The following is a 17,361-nucleotide window of genomic DNA, read 5'->3' as shown; positions in this document are numbered from 1 at the left end:
GAAGTTGATTTCACAGAAGTTGTAATTTATTTCAGTTCATATTGCTTATGGTATTATATATAGGTGAAGCATATGGATATACTAGTTCGATTATTGCTTTATAAATATACAGTTCTTTATTCCTTTAATGATAATTTGAAATATCTACAAATATACAGTACAAAATCCATAATCTGGACGTCCATTATCCGGAATGATCTATAATCCGGACTTCAAAGCCACAAACTTACGCATGTGCATAATGCGTTTATGCATGCGCCTTTGATGCGTGCATGCGTGTAAAACCAGTAAAGTGTTTACCCATGCGCACTTCCAATAGTGAAGAAAGTAACAGAGAACGTTATTGAAAACGAAAAAATTTCGATTGACAAGTTAGTCGGTATTCTCGACACAGCAATTACAGGACTTGAACAGTGGAACTTTGTAACTGAACAAGAAATTATGTCTGTTTATAGAATTAAGGAGAAAGTATTAGCACAAAAAACAAAGCAACTTAAACAACTTAAATTGATAGAAATGTTTACTAAAGTAAACAAATAAATATTAAGCTTTTTTTTTTTTTTTTTTTTTTTGTAAATTTTGATACCCTTTAGATCATAATTGCTCTTTATTTCATAAATTACGGTTTCATATTTTTAATTGTATAATTTCTGCATGCCATCTTACCATATTTAAATTGATGGTCTATAATCCAGAAAAACTCCTAATCTGGAATCACCGAAGTCCCGACGAGTCCGGATTACGGACTTTGTACTGTATATGGTTTGAGAGAACAAAGGATATCATAAACAATGCTGATGATTTTATTGCTATTTACAGTTAAGATTCTGTTCAAACAAAAAAGTGCTATGTTGTTAAGGCACCATATCGAAAAGTGTAACTATATTGCAAGTTGTGTTCCTTGCATACTAATTATCAAATCAATAACAAATTAATCAAATTAATAACAAGAAGTTTTTTTTTCTGATTATGATATATGATAAGAAACTGAAAAAGATGTACATGCTAGACGAAAAAGATGTACATGAGTGAATTCAGGTCTACGTCCTCCTCCGCATAATGGGAATTTATGCCAGTGGAAAAAAATAGTGGCAACTACATCACAAGCATACTCTAGTGGACAGGGTTTTATGCGCATGAAAGAATAGAACCACATCACCGACTCAACTCAAATGCTCCCTTGCCACACCCATCAGAAGGTAATGAGCTCAATATCACTGTACAAAATTTAGATTTAATGCAAGAAGATTCAAAATCCTATGGTCCACTTTTGATTTTGATTGTTCTAAATTTATTGCCAGAAAATCTTGTTTTAGATTTTAAGCAAAACATAAATTCAAAATGTGATATTACAATTCATGATCTTCTTTCTTTTTTAAAGTGTGAAATTCAATGTCGTGAATCTACATTTTTAGCTTTATGTGACAGAAAAGGTTTCTCAACAAATTCAAGTACAATACAAAGTCCAAAATCTAGACTCATTGGGACTTCGGTGATTCCAGATTTAGGATTTTTCTGGATTTAGGGTTTTTCTGATCATCAATTTAAATCTGGCAAGACGGCATGCAGAAATTATACAATTAAAAATATGAAATTGTAATTTATGAAATAAAGAGCAATTATGATCTAAAGGGTATCAACATTTACAAAAAAAAAAAAAAAAAAAAAAAAAAGCTTAATATTTATTTGTTTAACCTTTCTTTCAATGTAAGTTGTTTAAGTTGCTTTGTTTTTTGCGCTAATACTTTCTCTTTAATTCTATAAACAGACATAATTTCTTGTTCAAAGTTCCTGTAATTGCTATGTCGAGAATACGAAAAGTTTGCATTATAAAAACTTCTAATCCCTTAAAATTTTACCCAAATTGCTTCTCAAAATTCCAAAAATGTTGTCTTCCTTAAATTCTGACATCCGGCGCTGACATATTCTGCCACCACTTCTGGGTTTATGGTGAATAACATTATTCAGTTATTCTTAATTAAAATAGCTCTAAATGTAATGTTTTGGTCTATGAGCTTCAATAACAAAATCTATTTTTAGCACATGAAAAGAAATTTTTGTTGAATTTTTCTTCGTCAGCATTTCTTAGAGCATTTAAAAATCTATAATCATCGCCAAGCGTAATGTTAGCATAAAAGGTTGCCATACTCTTGTTATTCAATTACTAATATAAAAAAAAGTTTAGAGATCACTGCATGAGTTATTATTGAAGCTGTCATGTACTGATAAACATGCGGTGATGAAAGCAAAATACTATAATAAATAATGACTCGCCAGGTCAGAATCAGAGATATAAAATAGGTGAATGTTTTGGTTTGAGATATATGCAAAGCAGATACTCAACTATGGAGCCAAATTATTAATCTCACAAATTTACACTTACATGATTGTTTTTCCATAACAAGGTATTTTAGTTAGTGCCTAAGTGAAACTAAGAATTGGAATTTTTAAGTGAAAATCTCCACATGTTTTATTATGAAAGGAATAATCAAAAATCAAATGCACATGCGTAAAGCATACCCAAAAAAAAAAAAAAAAAAAAAAAAACGTTTATGGCTTTGAGGTCTAGATTTTAGATCATTCCGGATAATGGACGTCCATATTTCGGACTTTGTACTGTAATTAAAAGACATCCAAATGTTATTCCTGTAATGGATTTGGTCATATACCTAAATTTTGCGCTGACAAACATCACAGACCCAAATGTTCATCTTGTTTAAAGTTTGGTCTTAAATCCCCCATGTGTGTTAAAAAAATTCAGAGGCAAAATGCTGAAAAAAACAACACTTTAACATCTGAGAAAATGAATACTGTCACATCAATCAAATCTAATGCGCAGAACCTACTCCATAAAGTAATAAAAATTAATGATATATCACTCACCACTATCACTGATACCAGAAGTGAAGCAACGGTTCTATCTAATGACTTTTATAAGAAAGAGGGAATCTTTCTTTAAGTGTGTTTTATAATATGCCGACTGGCTTTGGTAATGACAAAATTAAACCAATAGTTTAGTTTACAATTGACATTTTAATACATACGAAATTATTTTTTACTAATATTTATGCTGTACACAATAATGTAATGCCATTTGACACTATAATAGACATGGATATTCTTAAACTAAGTAAATTAACATTAACAAAGATTATGTTCAGATTTCTAAATATTTTGTTAAACAAATTGATCCAGAAGATATGTACATCAATAATACTTCCCTTAATCAAACATTTGGATTAGAAATAAATCCTAGTGCTAGAAAAAAACATGTTACAATTATTGAAATTCTTGTCTCTGATCACAAACCTCTCAAAACTAAAACTACGAATATTGAACTGACTATTCAAGTAAAAGACAAAACACTTATTTTTCAAAGACCTAGACAACTACCTTTTGTTGAAAGAGTCATTGAAGACAAGTTCAAACTTGGTTAGGCAATGGCATAACTTAAAGATAAAACTGATAACTTAACAATAAAATTGATAACTATATTGCAAGTTGTGTTCCTTGCATACTAATTAATTGCAAATGTGGAAAATAAGAAGATAAGTCGTATTCCATACCAAAACAAGATGTACCACTTCATACATATTACACTGATCATTTAGGACCACTCCAAAGTACTCATAAACATTATATATATTTACTCTTTATTGACTCTTTCACAAAGTTTGTACGGCTTTGCCCAACAAAATCTACTGATAGTTCAAAAGTAATATATAAACTGGACAATCAAAAATTTGTCTTTGAAAATCCTTCAGAGATCAAGTTAGATTTCATCAACACTCATGATGATCTTTGCAAGGAAGCTAAACAACAGATTGTGAAAGTTCAGGCTAAAAATCATTAAGCCTACAATCTATGATGTAAACCATCCTGTAAGTTCCAGCTTCTTGATGTAGTGGCAATCAAGCATACACAATATGGACCTGAACTTAAACTGAAACTCAAGTCTCTTGGACCATACAAGATTGTGAAAAATCAAGATAAATTATACTTATGATGTTGAAAAATGTGGTTTTTTGATAGACCTATGAAAACAAGCACTTGTGCCAAATTCATGAAACTTAAGACTTCATGAGAGCATATTACGTATACTTAAGTGTTTCATGGCCATTTTCTTATATGAATTGAATTGTACCTTTGGACTTTAATCCTGTCCTTCTGTTCTTTGATTATGATCACTAACTATTTTTAGAAAATTTTCTGGGTTAATCATAAACAAAGATGGTGTTATTAGAAGATCCTGATTGACTACTATTTTCATTTATCTGTATCAATTTTTTTATTTTCAGTTATTGTTTACTAGTATAATTATTTTTATTTCTACTGCATTTTATATGTTAAATTTCATTATTTGCTCTTTTCATCTGAGGGTAGAAGATGATGTCAGATGACAGACTTATGTAGGAACTGTAACTGAGTAAGATTATGTTAAAGCACCACCTATAAGAACACATGGGTAGACGACAGGCAAATGAAAGTGAGGATAGACAAGTGAAAATGTTTTGATGATTATTCTTTTTACTTTTCTTTTCATTCTAATATACATAAACAAATTAAAGTTATAACGTGATGAGTTGTAGTGGTGATTATCATGATGTTTATTCATGATGCCTTCTCTACACATATATATATATATATATATATATATAATTATTATTATTATTATACACACATATATATATATATTATATATATATATATATATTATATATATATATATTATATATATATATATATATTATATATATATATTATATATATATATATTATATATATATATTATTATACACACATATATATATATATTATTATACATATATATACATATATATATAAAACTGAAAAATACAAAATAAGAAGCAGTTCAAAACCTAATTCAATCGAAAAATACAAATTTAAAAAGTGTAAAATACAATATGAAAAAATATAAAGCAAAATAAATTAAGAAATAATACATTTAACATGCATCCCCTATTTAGCTCAGAAAATATATGTAAAAACGGAATTCCAGAAGCACAGTGGCAAACTGCACGAAAAAGGGGTGGGCATGCCAAAACCAAAAACGAAATAAGAAATGTATATCCTTTGCTGCATCGATGTTAGGGATTCATGTAATGAAAGAAATACATCAATCAGCCTGTTTCTGAACCAATTAAGACATAAATTAAAGTTTAAAACTTAAAATAATCTCAGAAAAAGCAATCAAAGTAAGGAATATGCGTCTTTATCAGTCCAAAACCTGCATTTGCAGGTTTTAATTTTTTGGACTTAGTCATCTCAAAATAATACTTTTATGTTTTTGATGCTATAATTCTGTAGTTGCTTGCACTGCTTACTTTGGCCAGTAGGGATTGGACTGATATAGACACAGATTACTTTAATTGTTTTTCTGATATTACTTAAATTTTTTAACTTTGTGTCACTATTGGTTCAGAAACAAGCTCATTTATTTAGTTTTTTTTATTGTTCCAACCTTACTGATGACAATGCAGTGAAAGGTGTAAATTTCTTATTCATTTTTGGTATATCTCTCTTTGCCAATGTGCTTCTGGTACTTGGTTTTTACATTGGTTTGTTCCCAATTGAATATAGGATGAATTTTAAATGTATTAAATTTATTTGCATTAAATATATATATTCTAACTTACAGAGATAGTGAAATAGCCCACTGTCCCCTCTGACTGATTGCATTAATGATGGTGACTAAATAAAATTTTGTGCCTACAGTGTTTTAGTATAAGATGGTAAACAATAGCCCTTTAGGGACAAAGGCTGAAGTTGTAGTAGCAACACAGTCAGCTAAAAATGTCCATTGGTTTTATAAATTATGCTAAGAAATAGAGCTGAACATAAATACTTGAAGGTACAGACCCTAAGTAGAGAAGAGAACAGCTTAGCCAAATGAAATCCAGAATATCACTGAAAGACCAAGCACATAAACATAACTAACATACAACACAATTTCTTCATTTGTAAGACAAGAAGCAATTTGTATTTGACAAGAAACCACGTATAGAAAATATCTCAGTTAAAAAACTCATTGCTGATATTATGAAAAAACTTTGCGTGATTACTTTGCGCTATCAAAAAGCTAATGAATTTATAAACAAAAATATATAACTTCTTCGGGGAGAAATTTTTTTTTTAAAGTTCACTGTAATATGCTTTGATATAGTAATTCTCATGACTACTTATAATCATTAGAATTTTTTTTTAAGTTTACTGTAATATACTTTGACATAGTAATTCTCATGACTACTTATAATCATTAACTACTTATAACATGCTGTTACTTTTGCCTTATAATGCCTTAGGCATTGCATAGTTTATTATTACCTTGCATATGTGTACAATGACTATTTGAATGTTTTTCTCATTTTCATTTTTATCAATTAATATGCATTGCTAAAAAAGTCATATTTATTGAAAGCATTATTTATTATTGAAGCAAAATGCTTCGGCCATTTTCAACCAAAATTGTTATTTATTAAAAAAAAACTGCTGATGTACAAAAAGAAAAAGTGAAGCATTTTACATACCTTATTGAAATCAAAGCCATGAGCACACAAAAAATTTATACTTGAGGCCTATACATTTAGAGAAAGAGAAATAAAAAACTCATTAATTAACAAAGATGAATAAACATACTAAGGGCATGTTAAGTAATTGCTATAAAATAATATTGACTTTGGTATAAGTATTTACAAATAAAAAATTTTATACCTGACATACAAATCTTTTATCACAACTGCCACAAAAAGTTGGTCGGACATAAAATACATATGTTTCTATTGAATAACTAGGAATATAAAATAAAAACATAAATAACTATAATCTTAAAACTAAAATTTACAAAGTATGTGATCATAATAATTCTTTTACAGTGTTACACTGATTTAGCAAATATTAAAAGCAAGGTGATTGAAATCCTATAAGTTTTTCATAATTTCTGATATTTTCAAAAATCTTACAATTTCTAGAAAAAATAATTAATCATGAAATGAGAAAATATTAAGTGATAATTCTCCACAAATTTTTATTATCTTCTTAATTCATATATGCAGGTTTATTTAGCTGTTTCTTGTTTTCTCTCTTTTCTCACTCCTTGTTGACAAGAAATTTTTCTGTAAAAGTGGATAGTTTTTCTTTTCTAGGAAACTAGTAATAGTGCAATGGCCAAATATGGCTTCTATTGTTTAAATTATGATATCTCTACATTTTATTTTTCATTTTCAAGCTATTATCATTCCAAATACAGATTTTTTATATTAAAATATATTAAATAATCATTATATGAATGCGATTAGTCTATGATGTCATAATTAATATAATAGCATTCCAAGTATGCTAAAAGTTTGATAGTGTGCCAATCAAAAACATTTGGCATTTAATTTAAATATATTATCATTATGGCTGAATATTATGTAGCAATCAATATTCAGCTGAAGAAAAGGAAAATACTGAGAACCTTATTAAAACCATTTTGAACTATTATGCTTAAAGAAAAACATTCTTTTAAACAAAATCTGAAAGTCTTCATGTAATAAGATTCTAAAACATAAACTGATTAAGGTTAATAAATTAATATATATATATATATATAAAATATATATATATAGTTAACTCTGTATTTCTGTAGTAGTAAATACATTTGTAGAGTTACCTATATATTTCATATTTCTGTAGGAGTAAATTCATTAATAGAGTTATGTACGTAGGTTTTTTTTTTTTTTTTTTTTTTTTTTTTTTTTTCAAGTTTCTTGTTCTTATATTAAGCTGAATTACATTTACAAAATTGCTTTTACCAGACTATCTTAATATGACCAGTAATCCAACATATTTGATAATTTGGCATTATCAAAGTTTTAGACTTCTTGAATTATCAAACTTTTACTGCATATTCATATATACATTCAATACTTTTAGACTATGCATCAATATCTAATATATCACCACCTTTTTACTACGATTTTTTAAAAGAGTAAACAAACCCTCATATAAAGATATATATTAAGTTTAGCAATTTGGTACAAAATTTTAAAATAAAACTGATACAAAATTCATCTAAAAAGACTTGAAAACACCACATTTTTAAACATGAATAACAAATGGATATTACACTCACAAAAAAATTAGAGTAATAATCATAAAAATAAATAAAACAAGAGTAATATCAGATAAAATTCAATAAAATTTGATAGGTATGTAGCTACATTATCAATGTCACTGAATTATACAAAAGGATTCAACTTTACTATATGCAAATTGCTGCACCCATACTCTCTGACATGAGGAAGAAAATGTGTCAAATGATGTTTTAAAATCTGATTGAAAAGATTTTGTGAATAGTATAGTATAATATTAGCATGTCAATAATGAAAAACTTCTTTAAGAGTGTACTTTTTGGCTATGAAATTTGTAAATGACCAGAAGGTTAGAAATTGGACGGAAATAGGCATAGGTATACAGACAGATATCTATAAATTCCCAAAAAATTTTCCTTTCTAGAAATTTGAAATGTTTCAAACACATAGGCTCATTACCTAAGTCAAGTCAAAAAACATAAGACAGCTGCTTCTCAGGACCATTTATCAGCTGTAATAAAAAAAAAAGAACAAGCAAATGACAGCATTTTCAAAAATTGAAAAGGGATTTTCTAGAACAACAGGATTTCAGATATCCTAATACAGGTACAATGTTTCATAGAAGAGAGAAGGAGACAAAGAAACAAGGAGACATAACTTATCTCACATTGCTCAGACTATAAACCATAAACAACTCAAATGCTGTAAACAGCATCATGAGTGAAATTCCACTAACTGATGTTTAGTTTTTTTCTACAAATCTGATTTCCTTTGGAGATATGTTACAGTTTGGAGAAAGGAATATATATGCAGTAGTTCTGACATCATCATCAAAATGTACTACTATAAAAGTAAAAAAAAAAAAAAAAAAGCAGAATTATTGTCTGAACAGGCATTATCTTCAATAAATCACTTCCTGCCAAATGATGAATATTCTTGTGTTTCTTCCTGTTATCTTGAAGATAAAAGCTAATACCTTAAAGATTTGTCTACAAATATATTTTCTTTCATGTAGACAGTTCTTGAATGTTTCATCATAATTAATTAATGACCAGGTAATTCTGATTTACACATCAGTATGGAATTTTTTTAAAAAATTATAAATTTTAATCAATAAAAGTTACCTTTTGGTGTCAAAAGTGTATATATAAGAATGTTTAACTACAATCTTAAAATTTTGAATGCTCGAAGCATTAAAAATATAATTACAGTTAATTCTACAGAAATTATCTGTGTTGAAAAAAATTAATAAATAATAAAAAAAACTAGTATAACTTGCTTTATTTCACAGATTTTTTTCAAAAAATTTCAATAACAGTCGTGTGACTGTTCTTGACATGTCTAACATTGCCTATTTTTAAATGTCATATTAATATAAGAAGCTAGAAAAATAGACATCTAAATATTACATTTTTAGTCCACATTAGCTTACTGTTTTAATGGGATATATAAACACCTGACCAAACTGTAAAGCTTATGTGAATTTTTCATGGTTTTTTATTAGATCGTTCAAGCATAGTTAGGTAACCTAATAATACAGTAAAGCATGTGAGGAAAGGAATGTATTCATAGATGATTTACTATGAAAAATACATAACTCATCTGAAAAATTTCCTTCAACATAACCTAATATATACCAATTTGCAGGAAGGTTTCACAAATCCTAATTTGAAGCTATAGGCTGTTCATTCCCAATTAATGATATTAACACTTTCAACTACATCTGTCTTTAAATTTTCACTACATCTTGTTGTTATATAACAATGCAATAATGTTATTTACTTCTTTTCCTTCGGATAATTCAGTAGTAATCAGTAAGCAATAGCTTTAGCACTGGTTTTAAGCTTAAAAATTTTAATTCATGATAAAAAGAGAAACTTACATATTTTGGTCCTTCTCCTTGGTAAAAATTGACAAACCTACACCATTTAAATATGATTATTAAAAATATTACATAGTATTAGTATAACACATATTTTTTTTAATATTTTACAATAACAGTTTTAAAAAGGGTTAGCGTAGTATAATTTGAAGTGAAACAGATTTTTACCAATTTGGCAAATAATAAAACTTGAAGCTCTAGCCTTCATCTTTTGGTATTGCTCTTCATGACTGTCAAATAACCTAACATAGAAATGAAATTTCAGATGCAGTCAATTATACATAACAAATAAAAATATGAAAAATTCTATCAATTACATCTTACAATCAGTTACAATTATATGTAACAATCAATTGTATGTTTAAATTTCTGTTATAAGTATATATGTGTACACTATTTATAAAAATAAAATAAAACAGTTTTATTTAATATGTAAAAGTAAAGTATTCCATTGCTTCTTTAATCATAGAGACTATAAACAAATTAAAATGTTTGAAATAAACTATTGAAAATCTGTGCAAATCCTTAAATAACAGAACTCTTTACATTTCCATAGATACAATATTAAAAACAATTGTTTTATTAAAATTATATGAAAAATAGTAAAGCAATTGATTGAAAAATTCAAAATAGTTATAATTTTTTATTAAATTACAGCAGGACTTTTTCCTATTCTAAATTTAATTACTCCCGCAAGATATTTATAAAACTGAAACATTATGCTGGAAAAGAGACGTAATTCATTTAAAGCTTTATAATCAAGAGTCAGTTAATATTGATTAAAAACTACTTGTTAACTTCTGATAAAATCTTACAGTAATGCCTATGGTATGCAATGTTCAGACTATAATAATTTTATTTTAAATCATCCAAATAAGATACACAAGGCTTATTAACCAAAAAAAGGGGGGGAAGTGATACAGACAAAAAGAAAGAAAAGGCTCTTCATTTCTCAATTTCAAATCCAATGAATACATACTCATTTTATTTTTAAAACCTGATATGCACAGATGTGTATAAAATAATATTATTATTCCAGTCCATATGAACATGTTTACCAGAACTAATCTATAAGTTTACAAACTTTGAAATCATCGTCAAGCACACAAGACATCAGTGCATATATATTATATCAAAATCTCTAGCACAAAATATTGAAGAAAATGGAAACATGCATAAATAATTTAATCTTCCAAGTGACCACATTTACATAATCAAGAATTTTCTTTCCACAGTACATATAAATATTACCTCACTCTTTAAAATATTTTGTTAACTTATTTTAAGGGTATAAAACAATGGTTCTCAAAAAAACATTTTATCCCTAGTTTGTAATACTACAGTCAGACTAGTTTCTATTTTCTGCATGCAAATCAATATTTCTTCTTATTTCATCATTGTTAAATAATAATAATAATAATAATAATAATAATAATAATAATGCTTTTTTCAGGCCATAGTTAAGAAGCTTTCTTGCACACCCTTCAGAAAAACAATGATCTAGAAATCATTCTCATGATAAGAAGTTCATAAAATTAGCCCCCACCCATAAAATAAACTTAAATGAGCATACGTATATCAAACTATCAATTTAAGATTTTTTTGGCCGAATTTCATATTTCATGCTGACATTCATCCATCCCATATACTCTTAGTATCTAAAAAACAAAATAATAAAATGGAAACATTACTTCAATTAATTACTGTTTTATGTTTATGAGAAGCTATCAAAGAAATTTATAATTTTTCTTTGTTTACTTCTATTAGGACTAAGATCCATTTTAATGGATGTTGAGATAAGCACTTGTTAACACGTTGATGCCAGCATGACCCACCGGTGGCCCATGCTTGTCTTTTCCATGGGGGCGGCCTGACCCACCACTGCCCATGCTGGATTGTTCCGTGGGACGGCATGCATCACCAATGGGCCACGTTTGTAGATAAAAAAATACGTAGTACAAAATGTAATTTTATTAATTTAACATTATATATTGACATTTCTACCTTATAATCAAACATTTAACACAAAATACATAACTTACAATTTAATCAATACATTAAATATAACTACTTATGTTACCGATACAATTTTTTAAAACATTTTAAACAAAGTGCCGGCTTATCCGAACAACTGCTACAAAAGATCATTACTTTTTTGTTTGTGGTGTACTGTGTACCTTTTAGGTTTGTTAAGCATTTGTAACACTCTTTACATCTCTTCCTCATCTTCCTTGTGGATCCTTGGTGTGAACTTAAAAATGTTTTTTCTGTCTACTTACTATTAATTCTTCACTAGGGGGATTCTCAACATTCTTCAATAGATAATCAATAAATTTTTCTCTAAATTTTAAAATTTGGTAACGCTTGGTTCACCACTTTTTGTAGATGTACCACACATTTACTAAAGAGGTCCCGCATATTAGCTCTATAACAACTTTTTGATACCATTTTACCGTTTTCCATAAACATTTATAATAGGAACACATTTGGTCAGATATATCAACTCCCTTTTTTGCACTATTGTAAGAAAAAACAGTATCTGGTTTTAATTTATCTTCTTTTCCAACGAATAATGGTGCAATTGCGAGATCTCGAAGTAGTTAACATGCACAGGGGTCTTTTGTCAATCGACTTTAAAAATTTCACGCCGCTCCGAATTTCAAAAGATATAATGTCAACCAGTTTTTGTTTTTGCTTTGCCTGGGGTGGTAGAAATTTTCTATTCATTTTGACTGTACCGCAAATATATGTTCTTTTAGTGAGAAGATCTTTGGCTAAAGGAAAGCTTGTATAAAAGCTGTTGGTAAATAAAATCCGTCCCTTGAATAATAGATCTCCTATCAATTTCATGACTACATCATGAGAATGTGTTTTTAAAATTCTCGTTTCATTTCTTCCAGAATAAATATGCATATTGTATGTATATCCCCGCCCTGAAGGCAGGGTTGGAACAGTTTTATTCCGTACTTGTGCTGCTTACCTGGTATATATTGACAAAAACTAAGGTGTCCTTTCCACGGAACCATGCTTTCATAAATTACTATATTTTTACCAGGTTTTACTGCATCTTTGAATGTACGAAGAATTTTATCAACTACATTCTGGAGTTTATGTAACTGATCCTCATTTCTAGCCATTTCATTATCGGAAAAGTGCAAGTACTTCAATATTGCTAAGAATCTATTGCATTTGAGTGCTTTCTGTATACACGCATTCGCATACATTCCCTTTTTGGACCAATATAGTCAAATTTTGGGTACCTGCACTACACCCACAATAAGCAAGATACCAATAAAGGTATTCAATTCACTGTTTGTAATGGAGAACCATGCTTGTTGATGTTGTCTCCTACCATATGCCACATTCACTATGATCTGTTCAGTGTTCCTATTAGTCTCTTCAATGATGATCTCCAATATCTCGTTAGTGAAGAATAATTTATATAATGCAACAGGATCGTCGCAGTCCGTCTCTTCGATCAGTAGTCCTTCTTCTTTTGAATACTCTTCCTCTGATGCAGATTTTTCTGCTATTTTCCCCCATTCCGCGTCATCATCTTGGTAAAATGCATCAGACTCCCAAACTTCTTCCTCCGTGGTATTTCTATCAGTTGCCGTGTCTGATGATGATGAAAGTATTCTATTTCTTTGTCTCTTTCACGTGATTCCAGATACAGATTCATCAGACGAATCACTGAGTTCCATATCCATTGTATCTAATATTTAGATGGACAAAAATTAAAAATGAAAAATGCTAACCACCTTTTTAGAAGGAAAGGAACTTTTTACTACTGTTAAACTTACTGGAAGAAATGTGTGCTCAGATAATTCGTTATGTCAGAACTCTACTGGCCTCGCATGTCACAGGCATTTCACATAGAATACTTGCATACTAACAGTATTCTTTCTCTCTTGCCTTCAACTCTAAACTTAGTAAAACTCATGTCGTTGTCTAAATGTTCGATAATGGTCCCTCATTACTAGGTCACGCACTATATATTCAAAAAGTACCGACTGGGCGTATTCCTTTTCCAAAAAGTCACAGATTTTCTCCACTATGCGTGGACGGTCCTGTATTTCTAATTGGGCTGCCGAAGATCCAGAGGCAGGTCAATGTTCGCCCAACTAAAGCCCACTACGAGGTCTGCGATTTTTCAAAGGAAAAATAAACTGATCTCAGGAAAACCATGCAACAGTCCTCGGCCACTTAGCCCAGCAATATATATCTTTTGTCAGCGGCCCAGGAAACCAAATACAAAGTCCATAATCCAGACTCGTCGAGACTTCGGCGATTCCGGATTAGTGGTTTTTCCGGATTATAGATAATCAATTTAAATCTAGTAAGATGGCATGCAGAAATAATACAATTAAAAATATGAAACTGTAATTTATGAAATAAAGAGCAATTATGATCTAAAGGGTATCAAAATTTACAAAAAAAAAAAAGCTTAATATTTATTTGTTTACTTTAGTAAACATTTCTATCAATGTAAGTTGTTTAAGTTGCTTCGTTTTCTGTGCTAATACTTTTTCTTTAGTTATATAAACAGACATGATTTCTTGTTCAGTTACAAAGTTCCACTGTTCAAGTCCTGTAATTGCTGTGTTGAAAATACCGACTAACTTGTCAAATGAAATTTTTTCGTTTTCAATAACATTCTCTGTTACTTTCTTCACTATCAGAAGCCCGCATGGGTAAACGCTTTACTGGCTTTACGTGCATCAAAAGCGCATGCGAAAACGCATTATGCGCATGCGTAAGTTTGTGGCTTTGGGGTCCGTATTATAGATCATTCCGGATAATGGATGTCTGGATTAGAGACTTTGTACTGTATTAGGGCCTCAAGTGCCTGGCTGCCTGGAAATCGTCAGTCGAAGTTTCGACGAAATCGCCGCTCGCAGTCAACATAGTTTACAAAAAACGCACGACAATTTCTTTTTCCTAGTACGACATTGACTATATGCATGGTTTGCCCGTCGACCGGGCTTATGGCCATAAAAAAAATTAATTAGGATTTTTCCCAATTCATGCAACTGCTCACTGTAGGTCCTATCAGCAGGCCAGACCGCGCGCGAGCCATGTGAGAATTTTGTAAATTCGGTCTATTCGAATCAGCTAGTGGGTATTAGGGTGCAAGCATTAAACAGTATAATTTGGTGCCACGCTGCCTCATGGAGTAGACTGCTAGTTGAAGCGGCGCTGCATGGAACAGACCGTGAATATCCTAGCCAGCGCCAATGTGTTAAAGAAATAAAGTATTGAAAAGAACATAGTGTTAATGAACACTGAATTTTAAAAATAACAGTATTATGTATTTTTCTTCAGAAATAATGCAATATGAATGAATTATATGACATGCTTATACTTCATGAATGTCCTTGGAGCAATATCCCTTACTTTTTAATCACAAAATCATACTACAATATGTGAATTTAAATTATGCCTTTTTTACAGTCAGTTTTTCTGCCAAAAGGGAAAAAAAGTCTCAAGATTTTACAACACTAATGAGAAATATGTGAAAATGTACAACACTGGAACATAATGTATGGGGTTTTCCAGAAAGTTCATGCCAATTTTTTGTAGGTGGCACAAGGACATATCTGAATATATCAGAACAACTGAAAACAAATAACGTGTACACATTGTAAAAGACAATACTTCAGGCACATTTGGAAAAAAATTTGGTTATGATATATTAAACGCCTTTGTTGGTAGAAAACAAAGTGCATATTAGGCATTTAATGCTTTTCTTTTACCAGAAAAGCAAAAATTCCCCACTAGCAGCAAACGAAGTAACAGGCTGTTCATGGCGAAGGTGCTGTACCTGGAAGAACTCTCCAGAAGTGGTTTGCTAGGCTTAAAGCTAGTGATTTCCAACCTTAAAAATCAAGAATGCCTGGGTAGGCCCTCTACCACAGATGAAGATCAGATTAAAACGCTATGCCAAAATCCATCATTCATGAGCATTTTGTGAAACTTGCCTACATAAATTGTTTTGATGTATGGGCTTCCCATGAATTTAAAAGAGAAAAATTTGATGGATTGCATTCCCATTTGAGACTCACACTATAAACGTAATGGTAATGAGAAGACCCATTTTTGAAGCAAGTAGTGATGAAGGATGAAAAATGGATCATTTATAATAATGTTGAGGGCAAAAGATCTTGGGGAAAGTAGAATGATCCACCTTTGCCCCAAAAGCCAGTCGTCATCCAAAGAAGGTCAGGCTCTGTGTCTGGTGGGATTGGAAAGGGATCCTGTATTATGAGCTTTTACCAAACAACCAGCAATTCAAAGAAGTGTTGTTCCCAGTTAGATGAATTAAAGACAGCAATTGAATATAAACTACTAGAAATAGAGAATCAGAAGGGTGTCATGTTTCAACAAGACAATGGGCAGCCTCATGTGTCTTTGATAACTCAAGAAGTGGTTGGAGCTTGAGGATATTCTACCCCTTCTACCATATTCAAAAGACATTGAACTCTCTGATTTTTATTTCAATCATAACAAAATTCCATTAATGGAAAAGATATGTAATACAGTCAAAAGTCGTTAATCCGGACTCGTCAGGACTTCGGCGATTCCGGATTATAGATCATCAGTTTAAATCTGGTAAGATGGCATGCAGAAATTATAAAATTAAAAATATGAAACCGTAATTTACGAAATAAATAACAATTATGATCTAAAGAATATCAAAATTTACAAAAAAAAAAAAAAAAAAAAAGCTTAATATTTATTTGTTTACTTTATTAAACATTTCTTTCAATGTAAATTGTTTAAGTTGCTTCTTTTTTATGTGATAATACATTCTCTTTAATTCCATAAACAGACATAATTTCTTGTTCATGTACAAAGTTCCGCTGTTCAAGTCCTATAATTGCTGTGTCGAAAATACCGACTAATTTGTCAATCGAAATTTTTTGTTTTCAATAACCTCTGTCACTTTCTTTGATTTAAATCATATCAAAGATGGAGTACATCGAGATGAAATACTACATTGAGTAAGCAATTATAAGCCAAATAAAATAAAAACATCTGCCCTTAAGATAAGGATAGTGCTGACAGATCAACTTCCAATTCATTGCACGCCGCCGCGGCGTTAAAGATAAACAAAGTTTAGATAACCAAACGTTAAAGTTTAGATAAACAAAGGATATGCCTTTATCCATTTTTTGCAGCAATTCCACTTTTCGTTTAATGGACTCCGAAAGATACTTTCGTTTTGTATATCCTTTACATATTAGTAAATATATATCAGAAATTCTATTTGACATAATCGAAAGTTCAAGCTTACTTTTATAAAATTGCTCTAACAGTCTGCAAAAAATAATAATCCGGATCCAATTCGAAGATTAAGGAACAATGCAATCTGCAACATTAACT

At 29.9% G+C, this 17,361-nt stretch overlaps 1 protein-coding gene across 4 annotated transcripts in view; it reads right to left on the bottom strand.

The window, feature by feature from the left end:
* The window catches only part of LOC118201253 (pre-piRNA 3'-exonuclease trimmer-like), a 189,055-nt gene that overhangs the window by 159,182 nt on the left and 12,512 nt on the right, over window positions 1-17,361 (bottom strand). For all 4 annotated transcript variants that reach the window (XM_085817204.1, XM_085817201.1, XM_085817203.1 and 1 more), the window contains 4 exons: window positions 10,144-10,217; window positions 9,976-10,012; window positions 6,733-6,808; window positions 6,549-6,596 (listed from right to left, as the gene is read on the bottom strand). In XM_085817204.1, the coding sequence (XP_085673330.1) occupies window positions 6,549-6,596; window positions 6,733-6,808; window positions 9,976-10,012; window positions 10,144-10,217 (235 nt within the window). The remainder of the gene's footprint in view (window positions 1-6,548; window positions 6,597-6,732; window positions 6,809-9,975; window positions 10,013-10,143; window positions 10,218-17,361) is intronic.

The sequence above is a fragment of the Stegodyphus dumicola genome, chromosome 5, assembly GCF_044657685.1.
Source record: "Stegodyphus dumicola isolate Sdum_Otavi_A_Nest chromosome 5, ASM4465768v1".
NCBI lineage: Eukaryota > Metazoa > Arthropoda > Arachnida > Araneae > Eresidae > Stegodyphus > Stegodyphus dumicola.
This window is presented reverse-complemented; position numbering and strand designations above follow the sequence as displayed.